This window comes from Podarcis cretensis (genome assembly GCF_951804945.1).
Source record: "Podarcis cretensis genome assembly, chromosome: 2".
NCBI lineage: Eukaryota > Metazoa > Chordata > Lepidosauria > Squamata > Lacertidae > Podarcis > Podarcis cretensis.
The window spans coordinates 70,923,584-70,943,114 of NC_137171.1; the positions used below are offsets into that span (position 1 = coordinate 70,923,584).

At 45.3% G+C, this 19,531-nt stretch overlaps 2 protein-coding genes and 1 long non-coding RNA gene across 6 annotated transcripts in view; 2 read left to right on the forward strand and 1 right to left on the reverse strand.

Moving 5' to 3' along the window:
* Positions 1 to 14,540, reverse strand: part of UBA7 (ubiquitin like modifier activating enzyme 7) — a 46,550-nt gene extending 32,010 nt beyond the window's left edge. Inside the window, exons 1-10 of one of the 4 annotated variants that reach the window (XM_079964319.1) lie at positions 14,181 to 14,516; positions 12,976 to 13,038; positions 10,885 to 11,053; positions 8,332 to 8,466; positions 6,974 to 7,080; positions 5,631 to 5,721; positions 4,939 to 5,083; positions 4,467 to 4,564; positions 3,495 to 3,645; positions 3,138 to 3,295 (exon numbers count right to left, since the gene is read on the reverse strand). In XM_079964319.1, coding sequence (XP_079820445.1) covers positions 3,138 to 3,295; positions 3,495 to 3,645; positions 4,467 to 4,564; positions 4,939 to 5,083; positions 5,631 to 5,721; positions 6,974 to 7,080; positions 8,332 to 8,466; positions 10,885 to 11,053; positions 12,976 to 13,031 — 1,110 coding nt within the window. In that variant the 5' untranslated portion in view covers positions 13,032 to 13,038; positions 14,181 to 14,516. Of the gene's footprint in view, positions 1 to 3,137; positions 3,296 to 3,494; positions 3,646 to 4,466; positions 4,565 to 4,938; positions 5,084 to 5,630; positions 5,722 to 6,973; positions 7,081 to 8,331; positions 8,467 to 10,884; positions 11,054 to 12,975; positions 13,039 to 14,180 lie in introns of all 4 variants that reach the window. The other 3 variants (XM_079964318.1, XM_079964317.1, XM_079964320.1) reach the window with 3 other exon arrangements.
* On the forward strand, positions 620 to 7,033 carry LOC307209369. Its single transcript, XR_013835560.1, has 3 exons — positions 620 to 700; positions 2,624 to 2,766; positions 6,913 to 7,033. It is a non-coding gene; the product is annotated as an uncharacterized lncRNA (long non-coding RNA).
* A 1,064-nt stretch (positions 14,541 to 15,604) lies between the features above and the next one.
* TCTA (T cell leukemia translocation altered) lies at positions 15,605 to 18,873 on the forward strand. Its single transcript, XM_079964477.1, has 3 exons — positions 15,605 to 15,944; positions 17,813 to 17,867; positions 18,001 to 18,873. Exons 1-3 carry the CDS (start codon positions 15,677 to 15,679, stop codon positions 18,041 to 18,043), a joined length of 366 nt encoding a protein of 121 aa, XP_079820603.1. The 5' UTR covers positions 15,605 to 15,676; the 3' UTR covers positions 18,044 to 18,873.
* Positions 18,874 to 19,531: the final 658 nt, after the last annotated feature.

Genomic DNA, 19,531 nt, shown 5'->3' on the forward strand with positions numbered 1-19,531 from the left:
ATCTACTCTACTGACCGTGCACATCTACTCAGGAGTAAGTCCCATCATGGTCAATGGGACTGACTCCCTGGTGATTGTGTAAGGATTGCAGCCTAAATCTCGAGGTTTCTATCCACTTTCCTCACACCAAACATAATCTTATACAGTGGTACCTCAGGTTAAGTACTTAATTCGTTCTGGAGGTCCGATCTTAACCTGAAACTGTTCTTAACCTGAAGCACCACTTTAGCTAATGGGGCCTGTTGCTGCTGCCGTGCCGCCGGAGCACGATTTCTGTTCTCATCCTGAAGCAAAGTTCTTAACCTGAGGTAATATTTCTGGGTTAGTGGAGCCTGTAACCTGAAGCGAATGTAACCTGAAGCGTATGTAACCCGAGGTACCACTGTATACTTCTATCATGTCCCTACTTATTCCTAAACTAAAAAGCCCCAAGCATCATAGCCATTCTTCATAGCCCAATGAACATTTTGATTGCCTTTTTTGCTACACCTCTGCCAGCTCTCCAATATAATTTTAGAGATAAGGTGGCCAGAAACTATACATGGCATTCCAAGTGATGACATCAGGATATGGGCAGTTTTATTTTCAAATTCTCTTTCCTAACTGTTGCCAAGATGGAATTCACTTTCTTCACAGCAGTTGCCGCTCACTAGGTCGACATCTTCATCAATTTCACCAAGACCCCAAGATCTCTTTCCAGGTCAGTCACCGACAGCTGACTGAACAGAGATAAGGGAACTAGCTGACAGAAACCTAACCTTCAAAAATCCTCAAAGCTTAAGATGGCATTTGGTGGACACTGTAAAACACACACACAGCAGCAGCAGCAGCAGCAGCAGCAGCAGCAGCAGCAAAACACTACATTCACAAGTGAACAAAAATAAGGTCTCTGAATTATAATCCACTGCATATCCTTTCTCTGATTTACCCCCTAAACCAAAGTTATAGCAAAAACTACCTATGCATGAGAGATGAAAGACAAGTAGGTAATGGTGTAGGTAGGTTCCCATGCAGATTAGATCTCGCCAACCTTTCCTTTTCCCCTAATTCCCCATAATTTCCTCTGACCTGGCATTGCTCTGGAGCATTGTGGGGAAGCAAAAAGTAGACCAGGCACAGGTGCCCACTGCTGGCTTAGAGAACTGTCACTGCAATCCAATGAGCCCCCCCAGGGCCCTCTGAGAGAGGAGTGGGCCCACCAGGAGACACTTTGCAGAGAATCCCCTGAAACATGGAATCAGCCCTGAGCATAAGGCATTTGGACAGTCACCACCTGGCACTTCTAATAACCTATAAAGGGACAGGTGTGCCCCGTCTGACGATTCCCAAGTTAACACTGAAACGAAACAGTTTTCTTTCCTTTGTATAAGATGATCCAAAGTAGTAGCTGTTGCAAAACTGCATGTCAGCTGCCTCATACCCGCACTCATTTAAAACTGCCTAGCTGGGCCTGTGAGTTGATAATCCTAAACTGGCAAATCCAGAAGAAAACCAGCTAGATTGGTTTACAAAAGAGGGCAGGCAGCAACCTGAACTCAGCAGTGACACAGAAGCAAATGGGTCACAGGGGACAGGGCAACTGCCTTTCTGAGCATGAAACTCAAGCACCTGCCACTTCTGGGCTCAATCAGGAAATGTTCAGGTGCTTCACTCATACTTGATGGGAAGCCTGTCTTTGGGTAGCTTCAGGATGCTCCTTGCTTCTTACTTAAACGTAATACCTCTCTCTCTCTCTCTCTATATATATATGGGACGTGGGGGGCACTGTGGGTTAAACCACAGAGCCTAGGGCTTGCCGATCAGAAGGCCGGCGGCTCGAATCCTGGTGACGGGGTGAGCTCCCTTTGCTCAGTCCCTGCTCCTGCCAACCTAGCAGTTCAAAAGCACGTCAAAGTGCAAGTAGATAAATAGGTACTGCTCCAGTGGTAAGGTAAACGGTGTTTCCGTGAGCTGCTCTGGTTTGCCAGAAGCGGCTTAGTCATGCTGGCCACATGACCCGGAAGCTGTCTGTGGACAAATGCTGGCTCCCTCGGCCACTAAAGCGAGATGAGCGCTGCAACCCCAGAGTCGGCCACGACTGGACCTAGTGGTCAGGGGTCCCTTTACCTTTACATACACACACACACATGATATCTATTTTTTAAAATCTTCCTTTTATTGGTAGTTTTATTGGTATTTCCTTATGAACACTTTATGTAAACTTCTGAAAAGGATTCTTTTATGAAGTGGGGTGTGTGTGCATATATTAAATAAATAACAGAAAAATAATAATCATTAGCATTTGTGCTGTGATGCATTCAAAGAATTTCACATGTGTTATCTAATGGAAATTCTTACAACAACCCTGTGAGGTAAATCAGTATTATTACTGCAGACGTTTGCTCATATTGGAAAACAGGCTGGGTGGTAGTGATTTGCCTAAGGCCACCAAATGAGTTCATTGCATAGGTGAGACTCAAAAGTGTGTTCACAAAAACACCTTAGACGGCAATGAAGTTCTTGGTTTTTCCCCTCAGGAGCATTTCATACCTCCCCCCCACCCCCACCCCCACCCCCCGCCTTGGGCTGCTCACGCCATCACAGCTTCATTGTGTGAAAATTCATTTCTGTTTGTACACACCAGGGGGCATGGACAGGCAGGGATATCTTTACCCTATGCAAAGGTGTTCACACCCTGGCTAGAGATGGATTAGGAATGACTAAAGGGTGCCAGCAAGTGTGAAGTTGGATGTTGAAGCAGATTAAAAACCAGGCACCGGAAACACAGTGAGTGTATACTATATGGAAGTGTGAACACAGCCTCAGACTGGGGCCTCCCTCATTCTCTTAGCTACCACATTATTATTATTATTATTATTATTATTATTATTATTATTAACATTTATATCCCGCCTTTCCTCCAAGGAGCTCAAGGTGGCATACACACTTTCCCCCATTTTATCCCCACAACTATGTCACAACTTGTGAGATAGATTACACTGAGAGGCAGTGGCTGTCCAAAGGTCACTCAGTGAGCTTCATGGCTGAGTAGGGATTCGAACCCTTGTTCCACACCTGAGACGCAGATGCCTCATGGAAAGTGTCCTCCAAACAGCTCAAAAAGCTGCCTTCCTTCCTCACAGGAGTCTGCCCCTCACCTTCAGCACCTCTTGGGCAGCTAGGCCTCCGATGAAGGCATTGATAGGGCTCAGGTCACCAGAACATCCGTAGGAAAATGTCCGCACCAGGTCCTCTTGCAGTTCCTCCTCCTTGCTCACAGAGACGGTCTGTGCCAGTTTCACCATCTTGTCTGCATCTGCCTGTTGAGGAGTAAAGACAGATGAGGCTGGGGCTGGGGAAAGAGTCTATCTGAGGAAGCTTACAATGAGCTAATTGCAGGAAAAGTAATGACGTTCTCTGCAGAAGGAGACAATATCCTGCTCAGGGTTGGAAACATGAGGAAGCCTGGGAGGCTGGTTGGGATTGCTAAGAAGAATGAAGGCAGCTGGGGAGACTTGCCTGATTCCTGGGCCTAGGCAGCCGCTTCATCTCCCTCTGGAAGACATGCAGTGCCCAGAAGGCCGCATGGAGGGAGCGACAGCGAGGTAGTTTCCCCTTATCCGGGATCCTGATTTTAGGATTAGCCCTGGAGGTACGCAGGGATTCCTGGGAATACAGAGAGGTTAGTGGACAGGAGTAGAACTACCTAATGCACATCCTTCTCTTTGAGGTAGGAGGTAGAGAAACTCAGGCCCAGGAGCTCCTTAGACATCACTGCCCATCCCTCAGGACTCTCTCAGGCTAGGCCTCCTCTCCAAGTCACCTCCCCGTACTCTCCTCAGGCTATGCTCTTCATGTGCCCTGCTCTGCATCCTCCTTGGGTGTGGAGACCTTTGTGTGGCCTGGGTGTACCCTACTGTACAAAGAAAACGCCACACAATCCATTTCCCTACCCACTTTTTGAGTCTCAACCCACCGACCACTGACATGGGGGCCTCAGAATGTTGTCCAGGAGGTAATGTGACCCATGGGTTGCATTTTCCCACTCCTGCCTTAAGGCAACACACTTCAAGAAATGCCTCTCCTCACCACAGCTGAACATAGGAGCTATACCAACCATGTCAGAGCACTGGCCCATCTAGCTCAATACTGTCTGTACTGACTGGCAGTGGCTCTCCAGGGTTTCAAACAGGAGCCTTTCCCAGCTGTATCTGCAGCTGTTGTGGACTGGACCTAGGATCTTCGACATGCAGAGCATGGAGCTCGATCCTCTCCCTAGCTGCTTGGGCTGGCCTTCTGCACCCAGGCTCTAGAACAGCAGTTTTGACGTCTCTTCCCTGGTGAAGTAGTCCTGTTTAGAGTCCTCCAGCTAAAATGCTCAGCCCTGGCAATAAGCTCACCCAAGACTCTGCTCATCTTGGCCCCCTATGAACTAGCTGGAAAAGAATAACCACATTTTTTCACCACCGCCAGAGACGAGAACATACATAGGAGTGTTTTTGAGGTATCTTGACTTGGGTGATGATCCCACCACATTTGTATGGAGAAAAAGAAGACGTATCTCCAACTTCCAAGCTGCAGGTTCCTAAACAGATACAGATCACAAACATTAGGTCTGTTCTCTTAGTTGTTCAATGGGACGGAAGTCAAATAAAATGATATAAACCCATTCTCTGCAAGGTAGACACCTGCATTTCTTCTGGAGGTCTCTTGTCCTATCAGGTGCTTTAATACTCACTAGTGAAGTCCCACAAGGTTCCTAATAGGAGTGACATGATGCTTCTTTCCCCACAATGCAGTGCCACCCCATCCTTCTGTCAAACTCCACTCTCATAATCTTTGCCTGTCCATCTTCCTGATCCACATCTGTCCTCCTATTCTCCTCTGGACACTTTCTGTGTGCAGGCAGGCACTGTACCCAGAGACATGAGGAGGAGGAGGAAACAGAGAGCCTGTTACCTTTCAGACGGATGAGGCAGGGCTCAGAGGTGTTGAGTTCTGTCATCCCCTCAACCCCGGAGAATACCACCCAGTCACCATCCTCAAAGCGGTGGCCTTGTCTCTCCTCACTGTCACACGCCACAGTCACTATGCCAGGGTTACTCTGGGGGAAGAGTATATTATTATTATTATTATTATTATTATTATTATTATTATTGCTACTACTACGGTTAAATACATCACTTAATACCAAAGCAAGCTGCTAGGCAGTTTACAAAGTAGAAAAAAACAGTTACATTAAAATATAATTGTCCATAATTAAAATATGCAATAAAACAATCACTATAAAACAACACAGCAATGAAAACAGGAGACTCTGGCTGAGAGATCAAAGGATTGCCTGCATCTGATTAGATGCTTACTCCATCTGTTTAGGGAAGTTTTTAATGTTTGATGTTTTATAGTGTTTTTAATATTCTGTTGGGGGCCGCCCAGAGTGGCTGGGGAAATCCAGCCAGACGGGTGGGGTATAAATAATAATTAATAATTGTTATTATTATTATTATCCAAGCTTGGAAAGACATCTTGGGGGCTCCTTTGGAAGGAGGCATGTTCAATCCAGGGTGTGAAGGACATGAGCTCAGAAAGGGTGACACAAGCAGGGCAATAAAGTGCAGGAGACAGATGTTATCTGGGTGAAGAGACATTACCTGGGTGATGCGGTGAATGGCAGCAGAGGCAGGTTCGGCATCTGAAGGATTGTGCACTATGAAGTGTTCTCCAAAATCACAGAAAAGTTGCCTGGAGCCAAAAGACAAAAGTTCAAGAAGTCAGACTTCTACTTCGTTTTCCTCCCTACACTCAGTCACTGCTCCACCCTGAGAAAGGCCCTTCACTTCCACCCATGGGGTCTACCTGCTCAGAGAACCTTCATCCTGCATTACGGAAGGATGAAGGCATCAATTTCACTTTTGCTCCATTTCCCAGTTTTAAGTTCAGTTCTCCACATTCCCACCTCCATTTGCAAATATTTTTTTGAAAGCCCACACAAAAATTAATTGGAATATTAGTGCAAATTCTAAAATACAGTTGAGAGTTTGGAGGGGGGTTAGTCTGCATGGTGCCTGAGTCCCTTCTAATGCCTGGGTGCCTAGATCAAGCAAAGGGTTAAAATCTAGTGGAGGATTCCATTGTTGAACTAGCCAGGCAAAAGCCAGGGGAGAATGAGCTGGACTAGAAATGGAGTGAGAGCCAGGCTTGATCTCTGTTGGAATGCAAGGCTATAGTTATGGGAGAAGCAAGACCATATTGGGGTGCTAATGCTAATGCATATTGGGGTGCTAATCCCTCCATCATAGACTCAGGATTTATATATGTGTAAACAAACCATATCTCATAAAGACACCACTGTCTCTGCTGTCCCTCATTCCAAGGAAACTGAACCCTGGGTAAGCACGGGAACCCCTGGAATCACACAGCGCTTGGGGATTGGGGCAGTGTGCAACAATGCACATTTTTAAACAAAAAAAATTATTATAATATGGTGCCATTTTTGTTGTTTCGACTAACATATGCACACTTTACCAATTTACAGGTGATTATCATTTCGTGCACAGGTTCCATTCCAGGCACCTTTGCCCATTTGGGGGGGAAGTACATATAAGCGTCCCCCTTCCTCTTCTGGGTCCAAAAGGACCCACATGTGGGTGATCACATGTTAATTGGACATGCCTAAAATGGTCACCACCGGTATATGCATTTTTGTATACTCAGTGCTTGGCTGGGAAACTTCATGGCAAAATTCAAAGACGTGCAAATTTTGAAGGACAGATGAGCTTGGTTTTATATCTTGTTTCAGAAAAAAACAAACTCAATTAAGTTCACCCTTAAATGCAAATTGAATCAAATCTCTCCCCCATTCCTACCCCGCAGTGCCCAGCCAGAATGCTGGCAGCTGATATAAATTCTTAGTCCACCTCTTATTCTACCCAGAATCACTGCACCACTCCAACATCCCAGTCTTGGGACAAGAAGAGAAGCCCCCAACACCTACCCAGCCAGGCCTTTGGTGTCAACTAGGACAAAGCAAATATTCTTGGAGTGGCAGAAATCACTGATTCGCAGCTGCTCCTCCAAGGGTGAGTTACTCAGGACAACAACCTGTAAAGTTTGGTGCAGAATAGTATCAGAATAGTGATCTGCATAATGTAAGAGGCTAAGAAACAGCACAACAGAGAGCACTTTCCAAACAGATTCTCTGTTCCTCATCAATGACAGCGGGTCACGTAGTGGTAAATCCCGGAGTGTGGGCCCTTTGCAACAACTTCCATAGTTATGCCTCTTCTGAGACTATACAATAAAAGTGATTTTTCATCAGTGCAGATATTATGGCTTCAATTGTTGATGGATCTTAACCATAACTCTTGCTACCAGCTGCCAAATCAGTGAATTCCAGGACGACAAAAAGGAACAGAACTTGCTGACTAGTAACTTGATTTTTGTTTAGTTTTATTATATACAGCAGAATAAAGCACAGCTTTGTACAAGTTACTATATAGACACAGACAAGATTCAAACTCCTATTCCAAACTCAACACTCTAACAACAAACTGCTGTGTCATACTGCTGATAAGGGAGAACTTAGCCAATCACCACCTGTGGCTAGGATTCCCTGTCTCCAAGCAGAATTTCTCAACATCAGTACTGAGCCAGCTTTCCCCCCACACCATCTCTCCCATCTGTTTTGCTTCAACAACCAATCTGATGAAGATCTCTGGTGGACTTGAAAGCTTGATCAGTTTATGACATTTTGGTTGGTTATTTCTGAGCACAGCTTATGTAGATAATTGGCCCCATAAGACAACCCTGCAGTGGTGCTTCTGTCCCTGCTTATTCCTGATCCCTCACTCGTTGGATCACCACCTGCACCATCGAATGACAGGCAGTGGTACGCCACTCAACACACTGCAGCTATCCCAACCAACCACAGACATGAGAGCTGATCCCCACTTAGAGATTCAGGTGCAACCTCAGAACAAAACAGTTAGTGGCACTTGATGGTCACTAGGCCATAAATTACCACTATGAGAAACAGCTGGGCATGGGCAACAGGCTTGTTGCTTTCATTGGGTTAAGAGCAAAAGCTCTCCCACTGATGTAGGTCAGAGCCTGCTGAAGCACTGGAAACAGTGATCACATCCACAGCACCCCATGGCTCCCCCACCCAAAGAATCCTGGGAACTGTGGCTTCCCCTCAAGCACCCTTCACCAACTACAGTTCCCAGGAGTCTTTGGGGGAAGCCATGTGCTTTAAATGCACTTTAAATGGATGGTGTGGATGTGACCAGAGTTTGATTTTTTATCATCACTAGAGTCACTCCCATGACATGAGACACACAGCTCTGTCCTTACCTGGAAAGTAGACAAGAAGCTCTCAGACAGCCCATTGGTATAGGCATGCACAGGGACATGTGTGTTCAGTTCTGCAAGGCGGCACTGGGAGACCAGAGCTCGGTTTTGCCCCACGTCATTCTCCGACAGATAGAACTGCAGAGACACAGCAATGAGTGAGGATGGTGCGGGAGGATCGCATTGTGGAGCTGAGTGGATGACAATGGATTTCACCAGTGCTTTTTTTTTCTGGAGGGTACGCATACCCCTAAATGTTTTGTGAATCTTTGTACTTTTGTCCATTTACTGTATTTATTTCCCCCCGATTTGAACTATAAAACGGTTATTTTCTTGAGTCAAAATAAGAGTACCCCTAAATATATTTTTTTAGAAAAAAAGCACTGGATTTTACTCTTTTACCCACTGCTCTACCACCAAATTCAGGACCCAGCTACATAGGATATTAGCAATGCCATTAGGAATCATGTTGCATGTTTAAAAAATATTCAATTCTGAGCACAGGTTTTGGAAATAGCAGCATGCAGGGAAGGCAGGTTTAAGTACACGTTGGAGGGGGGGAGTCACTCTTTAGTATCAATGGGAGCTTTGTTCCCTAATGGTAATTGACACAATCAGGGAGGGGGGTTTCAGAGAGATTATGGCTGGAGAGAAGGCTTAAACCTCCCCTTTCCATATTCTGTGATCTATGAAAAAAATGCCCCTCACCACACATTGTGTGTTGCTGTTGTTTTAAAAAAACGCCACCACAAACCGCATTATCAATGTCACACGCAGTTAGGCCCTCAGTACTACATTGGCTTAGAGCAGACTCCGAATTTGGCTTCCAGCTCCATTCACAGACTCCATCCATCATCAGATATATGCTTTAAAAAGGGAGTGTGCCTATTTCTTCATCAGCATAGGGCGGGTTGCAATTCATTATGTGATTGCACCAGAAAACAGGGTGCAGAAAAGAGCATTGTGAGAATATCAGCTTTTATTGACGGTTTTGTTACTAAAAAAACCCAAGCATCTTGTCCTAATTGTTGCAAGCATAGGCTTAAAACTGTGAGAGCAATGCTTAGTGAAATCTCAGGAGTCCCGAGAGAAACTTGTCAGGGATTCCAGTGGCCAAGGGGCAGGACTTCAGCACCTTGCATTGCCGCTAGCTTTTCCCATATCTTCAATGAATAATGCAAAAATGTGCTTATTTATTCAGATCATTAATTCCAGTATGTTCGGGCTCAGTATTTCAATACTTTTAGCTTAGGATAGGTATGTTGTTAAACCAACATTGCAAACATACTGCTCCAGTCTTTGAAGCCAAATATACTGAAGGAGACATTGAGAACATTGGGGAAGGGCTGTAGCTCATTGGTAGGGCATCTGCCTTCCATGCAGAAGGTCCCAGGTTCAAACCCCGGCATCTCCAGGTAGTACTGGGAAAGACTTCAGTACAGAAACCCTGAAGAGCAGCTGCCAGTCAGTGCGGCCAATAATAAACTAGATGGGCCAATGGTCTGAGTCAGTATAAGGCAGCTTGCTGTGTTGCTTGTGAGAACCAGGGTACCAGAAGGTGGAGTTTTTAAATTAATTTCAAAACAAGCTGTTGTGAAATTCATAGCCTAATGTAGCAGTGTTTCCAGTTCTGACTGCTTTTAATAATAGCAGCAACTGACTCACCAGACTTCCCAAATTATGCAACCTTGTTTGAATCTCATGACTAGATTATGCTGGAAGCCATGGAACTACCAATTGTTTTTTTTTTTTGGTGGGGGGCATCTAATTGTAGTTATTATTACAGTGGGCTATAGACTTGGATCAGTCAAGAGTTCAGGTGACTTATGATTTAATATAGAGTGTTGGGACATATAGGGCAAATGAAGCAAAATTTGCTGTATAAGTGATAGATTTTAGCCTTTGTCACGACAGGATATTGATTAATTTATTTGGACTAATAGTATGCTCTGCCTAGAGTTCTCACAGGGTTCTGGGTTTCAGAATAAAATTATATGAAAACAATATAGGATTGACAAATACATGCGAATAGCTTGGCACAAAATCACTAGTGTCAACAATAAGGTCACCACAGATACCCAATGTGAGCTCTAGAAAGACTTGTTAACAAACACGTCATACACAAAAACTTATCAAATAATGGAAAATGTATGCAATCTATATTTTCATACCTTGACACTATATATATATATATATATATATCCTTGGCATAGAATCTTGGGCTCCTTTTACTAGGTCCTAATTTGGAAATTAGTGTTGCAATCCTATAGACTTACGCAGGAAGATGGGGAGCTTGCTTCTGACTTGGCATGTATAGGATGTTGCCTCAGAGAGGCACTGCTGCAAATATATATTAAGGAAGTGGGAGGGATGGCCCAGAGGAATGCAACAATGATAGAAAAAAGCCATAGGGTATGATAACAGTGCCAACGAGGGAAGAGGACTTTGTGCCACATTTCCTTGTTTGCTAGGCAAAGCCTCTAACATGTTCAATCCTACACATGTAAACTCAGAACACCATTGAGCAGATATAGGATTTCACCCTGGGCTGCATACCTGTGAAGAAAGGTCACTCCACTGAGTCTCACTCTGGTCATGGACAGTGACAGATTTCACTCCTGCAAGGATGACGTTCTTGGCAATCTCCACCCCCAGGCCCTTCATTCCAGAGACCAGCACAGCTGCTCCCACCATCTTCTGCATGGCCTCATAGCCCAGAACATATCTGTGGGGAAAGCACAGCTCTGTGTTTGAAATATGGTGAGTTATGAAGCCCTGGACAGTAGCATTCTCTCACCAGCTTCCCTTAAACTCCACCTCTACCCTTAAACTCCACCCTTGCCAGGCACTTGTACCTGCCCCCATCTCAGCTATGATAGGCACTAACACATTGCCCCCAAAAGAGGAAATGGGTCACCAAACAAGAGGACACAGATTTGCATAAAATGTACACATGCCAATTTATATGTGCAAATTCAATTTTAGAAATAATTTGGGGGGGTGCACAGTGGGAGTAGCAGCAGAATCTTGCTGCTCCAGCCCCAGATTCTTTAAAGAGCATCTTCCAGCTGTCCTGATCACCAATAAACAGTGGAATACTAGAAGGGGGCATGTTCTGGAAAACACTCTTAAAACCATAAACACACCTATGGTTCAGAGCCCCAGTACAGCCTTCCCATATGATTGTGGGAACATCCAAGAACTGCTGGAGGCATTACAGGAGTAAGGGCACATACATGCATATGTGGTGGGAATGTCCAACAGTGGTACATTTTTGGTCTGCAGCAATGCAGAAAATGTCAACCATTTTGAATGAGCAGGTGGATTTCTCATTGTTCCTTTTGAACATGTTTGAAAATTACAATTTACACATGCATGCAAAGATTTGCTACTGTTCCTGGGTATTGCAGTGTAGTTAGCCATTGTACAAAGCTGGAAGACAGTGGAGGGTTTGGACCTGGACTTATGGTATTGGAAGGTATGGAATATAGCAGTGGTTGAATGACTAACACATCACCACCAATGGGTATTAAGAAGTAAGGAAGCATACTATATATATATATATATATATATATATATATATATATATATATATGGCCATTTGACATTGCTTGATTGAATCCTTTCACAGTCTGAAACAAAGATGTGTTTGGTTCATGGGCTGACTGTTCTTGTGAAACTATTGCTCTGGGACTTCATGCCTGGACCCAGGGGACCCTGATCTTGAAGACTGAGAATCTTCCATGTTAGTCTGATGATGGACTGGGATGACATTGACTGTATCCACTACTGAAAGGGATTGTTCTAACTTGCACACTTTCATGCTGATGTTTAATTGATTTTCTTTCAGACTTTTGTTTGTTGTCATCTATTCTAATTAAAAAAACCTGGGGCACTGGCAGCAGAATTAGAGATAATCGTTGTAATTTAGCTATAAACAAGTTAATTTAACTAGACCATGGTGACTTGTATGCTTGCTTGGTCTGCTAGCCAGGTACTAACTGATGATAGGTAACTTCAGGTCTTTACCATTAGCCTGGACGACTCTTCAAACAGCAACACAATCAACCAGAGGAGTCTTCTCTGCCAAGTAGGATATGTGGCCCCCATCACACATACCTTAGTTCAGCTTAGTCTGCCATTTCCCCCGAACAAAATACATTCATATCACTGCTCACTCTGTAACATCTTGCCCCAGTCATAGCACTGTGATCATTTTCAGCCACCCAGGCCTCCTCCAGACAATCTGTTTATTGAGCATGCATTCCGATCTCCATGCACAAGGATGGCATGCAGGTTATACAACATCTGCTCTTTGCTTATAATTAGTTCTGATTTTTTCTGGGGAGGTTATATGTGAATGAGCATTCATCTTGATTTGGTTGTGGTAGTGACTGTGGTGTATTTTGCGCCGTCCCATCAGTCAATCATTATTCCACACTTTTTAGTGTATTTCCCCATCACGTTCCTAACTGCAAAAAGTCTGATTGCTGTTACAGTGGATTTCTTGGGCCTGGGTGTTTTAATCCACTTTAATTGGACAAACCTAAGTTCCCAGTAACCTATTGAATCCCTTCTCAAGATCCTGGTCGATATCCCTTTTCAGCTCTGCTAGAATGCTTTTATGTAATGTGTCGCAAGACTTACAATTGGCGAGAGTACAGGTCCTCGTTGATCTCAGGAAGGCTCTTTGAGGCACTCATTCTGCTCCTGCCCATCAGAAACAAAAAGCTAAGGCGTCTGTTGAGTAAATTCCTTTCTGCTTCCACAGCCAGAAGCATCATGCCTCTGAATACCAGTTGTTGGGAATTGCAAGACAAGCCATTGGCCCATCTATTCCAGCATCCTGTTCTCAAACTAGCCAAACAGATTTTCGTGGGTAGCCTGCAAGCAGGACCCAAACACAACAACACTCTCCCACCTGCAATTCCCAACAAATGGCACTCAGAGGCATACAGTGGAGATAAAACGTTGCCCTCATGTGTGTGAGCAGGTGTACAGTATGTGTGTGCATTGGACAGTGCAATGTTATGCATGTCTACTCAGAAGGAATAATTTCAAGGTAAATGGAACTGATATTTTATGCTGTGAACTGCCTTGACATCTTCGGATGAAGGGAGGTATACAAATTTAATAAATTAAATAAATAAATAAATAAATAACCACAGCGGCCTGAACGTAGCCGCAGAATTGATGTGTGAAACCCAACTTTCTGTCTGCCGCTGCCACATCTTAGCTTAGCCCAAACCTGACCAGGTAACACGAAGTTGGCCCCAAGAAACCAAACAGAGAAGGGAGGCATCCTAGTGTGTAAGCCCCATGCAATGCAAAGCATGAGAAAGGCTGCTTTTTCTGGGTTCTTCCAGATCTGCAATCCCCCAGTGCCCACAAGAGGCACTGCAGCAGAACACCACAGAATTCATACAGTATTTCTTTTTCACCTTAAAATAAATGCTCATTAACTTGGTTCTTAGTAGCAGCCATGGGCATAGCCAAAATTCTGGCTACGCCCATGGTAGCCACTAGATGGTCTATAGCTCAAAAGTGGGAGCATCTTCATGGTTTATACCTTCAACCATGATATGAAAACATATGGAATACCGTAATCACCAAGACGATAACTCATAAACTTTGCCTTATGAAAAGTGAAGAACCTGTGGAACATTTCTATGCTACATCATTTCTTATGTTTCAGGTAACAACCTACTCCTTTCCCATACCATGGAGAGAAATATGATCTTCCTGATTAAATACAGAAATGCAATTATACTTACCTGCATAACATAGACATCTCAGAATCCCAAGAGTTATCTAGTCCAACCCCCTGCGATGCAGGAATCTCAACAGCTTACCTTTTATTCCACGTTGTGTTATTGCTTGTAAGGATAAAATGCGATATTGTTCACTTGCAGCACCACCCCGAAAGAAAATTAATGTTCTTTTCCAAGGGGAAATCAAAGCCTCACCTGAACTTGGGTCTCTAACGCAAAGACACAAGCGCCTCAAGGGTTACGACAACCCCACTGAGGATCCTCTTCAACTCATCAAAGCCTGGCTTCTCCCTCCCTAACCGAGACAAACGAAAGTGAAAGTGACAAACAAGGTCTTTTCCCGGCAGCCAGGGGATGGCGCAGCGGTGGCTCAGTTTCTTTGCAGCAACTCGGAGCAGGAATTGAAGGCAGACAGTGCTGTCTTGAGAATGGTCATTACCCACGTTCATTATTGTTTTATTTCCTTCCTAGTCCTACTCTGAAACCGAAGCAGTATGAGTAGATTTCTGCAGCCCTTGAATCAAGGGGCTGGCGGGGAGAAAAGAGAGTCAAAACCAGACGCAGCCGACGTAGTCAGGCCGCGGGGAGCGTCTCCCGGTAGCGGCTTTGTACTTTCATTAAACTGGTTGTCCAGATCTGCTTGATTTCCAGTTACTGGGGCGGCGGGAGGCTGACCTCTTGGTTCATGAACCGGGCGCGCTCCCACCATATGTAGGTCCACATAGTTCAGTGCGGCTCTCTACACTGACTGGCAGCAGATCTCCAAAAACAGCGACGAACATAGGAGCCAACTCCTTAGGGCCGTGGGGGCTTTGGCCCCTACAATAAAATATTTGAGGGGGCCGCGCCCCACCAAAATTGATGGGCATTCCAATTCAGTGTGCGCGCGCTGCGTCATGTGATCGATTATGCGGAGCGGGGTTTATCTTGGGCCGCCCCACAATATTTTATTCAAGTTGTCACCCCTGGCTACGAAAAATAGCGAAGTCATTTCAGGAAAAGTTGCAAAAGGTTCTCATGGAAGGGCGGGGGCGTTGCTTCACGGTAGTGTGGTGCCTTCTTTCGAGCAGTTTCCTAAGATTATACAGCACCTGCCTTCCCACGTCGCGGCCCGCCTTCTTCTCCTTCGCGAGCTAGCTCACGCCGGGCCTGGAAGGTGATGCCTTGCAAATGCCGCAAGCAAGCAAAAGTAAATAACAATATATCGGGAAAGTTGTGCAACTCAGCCCTGCGCCCATTTCACCTGAACCTCTTTGAAAGCCGGGGGGGGGCGGGGGAGAAACTACTCGCGGGCAAAATAGGACAGGATCGGGTTATAAGGGTGAGATCCTAACCAGATCCGCACCAGGAAGAAAGTCTCATTGAACATAACGGGGACTTGCACCCGGGTAAACGCGCCCTGTGGAAAAAGCGGTGCAGGCGGGGTGGGTGGGAGGGAGGGAGAACTGGGGGCGGGAAGAGAGCCTCGCGGGGCGGGGCCTGGATCTTTCCCTGGGGCGCACGCGCGGCGCCGCTGACAGTTTCCCCGGGGCTTGTGGCGCAGAGCCTCTCCCTCTCCCGCCGCCTTTGCGAGTGGGATGGCGGCGGCCACGGCGGAGGAGGCGGTGGCTGCTGCTGCGGCGGCGGCTGCTGCTGCTTCTGGGCCGGCGGAGTGGGAGGTGCCGACGAAGGCGCTGCGGGCTTTCACTTGGCTTTGGCAGGAGTTCATGTCGGACTGGGAGGCCCAGGACTTGCGCGCCGCCCTCTTCCAGCTGCTCCTGCTCTGGCTGCTGGTGAGCTTGCTCGGCATCCAGGTGGCCTGGCGGGTCTACGGCAACACCGTCACGGGCCTCTACTACCGGCAAGGTAGGGCTCCCTTCCGAGGCGGGCGCTGCAGCAGCTGCCGCCGCCTTCTTTGTTTACCTCGCGTGACCCACCCAGCGCTTCCTCTCGCTTCGGCGTAATCCCCACCCCGGGGTAGCTGCCTCTGGGTTGCTGCTCCGCTTTCGCTTCCTACCCCGTGGCTACGCCTCGCGCTTTTCTCCTGGCTCTCTTGGGTCCTTCGAAGCCTCGACCTTGCAGGTTGCTAAGGGTCAGTTTCCGAGTCCCCAAACCAAATGCAACCCTTATGGACGAACAGTGGCTGCCCCGGTTGTGATGCAGGCGCATATTTGCTGAACCGTGGCAACTGGACTTGGAGGCAGACCACTTTTAAGACTAAAAAAAAGAAAGAAAGAAAGGATGGGCTTTGGAGATGGCTGCCAAGCTCTGTTGCAACAGCCAACTATTCTACTCGGTGGAGGCTCCATCTGGATTAAGGGCCCATCCTCTCCTCCAAGTGGTCCTTTCTAAAACAAGTTGCTGGCCAATTCTGTTACCATCCAAGTCTGTTAGATGGCCCTTTTTGTCCTGTCATGTTGGGCCACAACAGCAGCCATTCTGGGCACTGTTCCTAGTGCCACACTGAATACCAATTCTACCTATCCTGCTGCTGACTGACTCCAGAATTGTACAGTAATTGGATATCATCCAGGTCCTAAACTGACCCTGGTGAGATAGTAGATAGGGAGCATGTTTTGAAAGGTACTTTGCTATGTGCATGGCACCCAGATGCAATTGTTTACCTGGGTTTCTCTCTGCTGACATCAGGGACCCCATGGGCATAGCTGGGGGGGGGAGCTGCCTCCCATGCACAAAAGAAGAAGCCTGCCCCATAAAAAACCCAACAAGCAGATCTCCTAAATACACCTCCAGAAAGATTCTCCTTCCTTTTGTAATACATGACTGAGACTGCTGGGCGTTTGAGTAAGAGTATTTCTTCTGTCCTCCTCCTCAACTGCTGGGATGCATGACACTAAGAGCTGCTTAACCATTTTTCTTGCGTGAAATAATGGTGTGTGATTTGTATGCTGCTGTGATTTGTCTTTGGAACCTGCAGTATAAAGTGGCTCCCAAACAAGTAACAGTAGCTATATTGCACCCTCATTTTTAGGCATATGTCTTGAGCAAGAGGTAGAAAACTTACTACACCATATTTGCAACGTATGTTTGCAATATTTGCAGTATGTTGCAAATATTGTGTAGTATGTTTTCCACCTCTTTCAACATCTGTTTTGCTCCTCGCACCCAAGTTAAGAGTCATGTGTCGAAGACAAATGTCACAGAAGCTTATGACTGCAATCCACCAACTGGTTTAACCAGTGCCTGGATTTAAGCCAATTTAGTTCTACTGCCTTCAGTGGGACATTCACCTTAAATCTATTTGCTTTAATTTAATAGGGTTTGTGTGAACTGGCCTAAAAAAAAAAAAAATCATATTAAAAATGACCTTTACTATCCAACCTTTCTCTTGTCAAAAACTGAGATCATGTTAATTTGGCAAGAATTTTGGAATAACTGACTGGCATTTATTTTTATTTTCATCCATTACATACTTTTCTTGTTAATATTTTTGGTCAAAACTTTTCAAACTAATGATCAGTTAATTGTCGGGATTAAACTATATATCCTCTCATGTGTCTAGCAATATAGGAAGGGGTCTTAGAACAGGCCACCCCATTGCTTCACCTGACTCAGTATTGCTTACATCAGAAGCATTTCCTTTGATTTTGAATTGTTTTTGTGAAGGAAGCGGGATTTGCAGCCGCCACTGATCACCAGCTGATCTACTTGGAGTCAAAGAACTGCCAGGTGAGAAGTCTAGCTGACTAACAATATTCTCTTCTCCTTCCCAGGTCCGGGAGGGCAGAATGGAGGGACGCCAGATGGATCCTCACACTTCTCAATGTGGTGAGTTGATTTATCCATTGCCTTCCAGATGATGGAATCGGTGCTCACGGGGATCTGATGCTGGAGGAATACAGGATGTGTAATCCCTGTTAACTCATAATTTAAAGTTTCGGTCTGTTTTGTTTTTATTTAGGGAGAGTTCAAGTAATGAGAGTATGAAAACGCATCGGGAGTGATGGCAGAGGTTACTAAGCCAAGCTCCTGCTGCTCTAGGAGCATAGAGGACGCTGACGCCTGCCTGCCTGCCTGCCCAGAGGCCTCGCTCTTTCAGTGCTGAGGAGACAGCAGCTATAGTCGCCCTTTCTCTCATCCTGTGGCCTGAGCTGCTGGTCAACGCTGGTGCTGTGAAAACTGTTCCTGTCCATCCATTTAACCAAGCACTGAGTCTCAGGATTCCTCTACTCAGGTTGGGAAGCTGCAGTTTCCCCCCTTCATTAAGCTGTCTGCATTTCTTCTTCTTCTTCTGCCACAAGTTATTTTGCAGACTGACCTTGAGCCTGCCTCTCTTCAATGTAAATATCAAACCCATTGCTGGCCTGGAACTTGTTTCTTTCTGCAGTGGTGCTTGGATTTCCCTTGCCTTGAACTGGTCTCAACTCGTAAGAGAAGCAGACGCCAGGGCTGATGAATAAATTATTTCTCCAGCTGAGCTTAAATTGCTCTTTGCTAAGTATCCCCAATCTTGTGTTGGAAAGCTACAGAGACTTGCTTAGTCTGACAGATTCAAACCCTTGCTGGTTCCTTGCCCCTGGTCAGATTTTGCAGTCTGTGCCAATCTTAGAGCTCACTAGTTCTAAAATAGTTCTGCTCCGAAATCATACTACTTGGTGCTCAATCCCTGGAAGAGTCAGGTGATTGTGTGTGTTCTGTAGCTATGTAATGCTGGAGCTGCTGATGTGATATTGAGCATCCCTCTATTTTACCATCCACTGCCCTCTTATTCTCTGGTTGTGTGTAATGTATGGGTTTAATGTATGGGTTATAAAAGAGTGATGGAAAAATTGAATATAGTCTTGACTCTTATTGTGTACATATGCAGAAGATTAGGGGTTTTTTTGTATTTACTTTAAACCAAAATACTTTAAAGTTCCAAAATATTAGAGTTTGCTCTGAAGTAACTCAGAGCAAAACTGTTGAACAGCATTCCTGCTCAATTATGATAGGTGCCCGCTATCTGTACTTTCCATAAACAACTGAAGATCTTTTTGTTTTGACATGCTTTTTCAGTTGGATGAAAATGTCTTCACTCAAGGTTTTAAAACAATGCAAAAGGAACATCCCTCCTAAGTTGTTGTTTTTTGTACTGTTTGAAAATTTCCTTGAGATGCATATAAATACATACTATTTCCCCAAAATAGCTGCTGCACAAAAAGTATTTTATCTCTATTTATGTGGAGCAGTTCATAGCAGCTCTCAATATTAGTGTCTTCAGCATCCAAAGTAAAAAATGGTTCCTTCAAATGTAGTTCTGAATCTTCTAGGCTAGATGGCAGTAAGAAAACAAAGGGGTTTGCTCAAGCTGAAACACTATTTAAATATGTCCCCTCCAGAAAAATAGTAAGAAGAGCAGGCCTTGGGCTAAGTATTAATTGGTGTAAACATTATTTGGAAGAAGAAGCCCACATCAGGGCATGATTTCTCTTTTTTGAGAAGTAGCAAGTACA

Excerpts from the sequence above, each read along its gene's own strand:
- TCTA (XM_079964477.1), top strand. The coding sequence starts at position 15,677 with ATGGCGGCGGCCACGGCGGAGGAGGCGGTGGCTGCTGCTGCGGCGGCG. Across the intron at positions 15,945-17,812 it reads GGGCCTCTACTACCGGCAAG|GTCCGGGAGGGCAGAATGGA; the intron begins GTAGGGCTCCCT and ends TCTCCTTCCCAG. Across the intron at positions 17,868-18,000 it reads TCCTCACACTTCTCAATGTG|GGAGAGTTCAAGTAATGAGA; the intron begins GTGAGTTGATTT and ends GTTTTTATTTAG.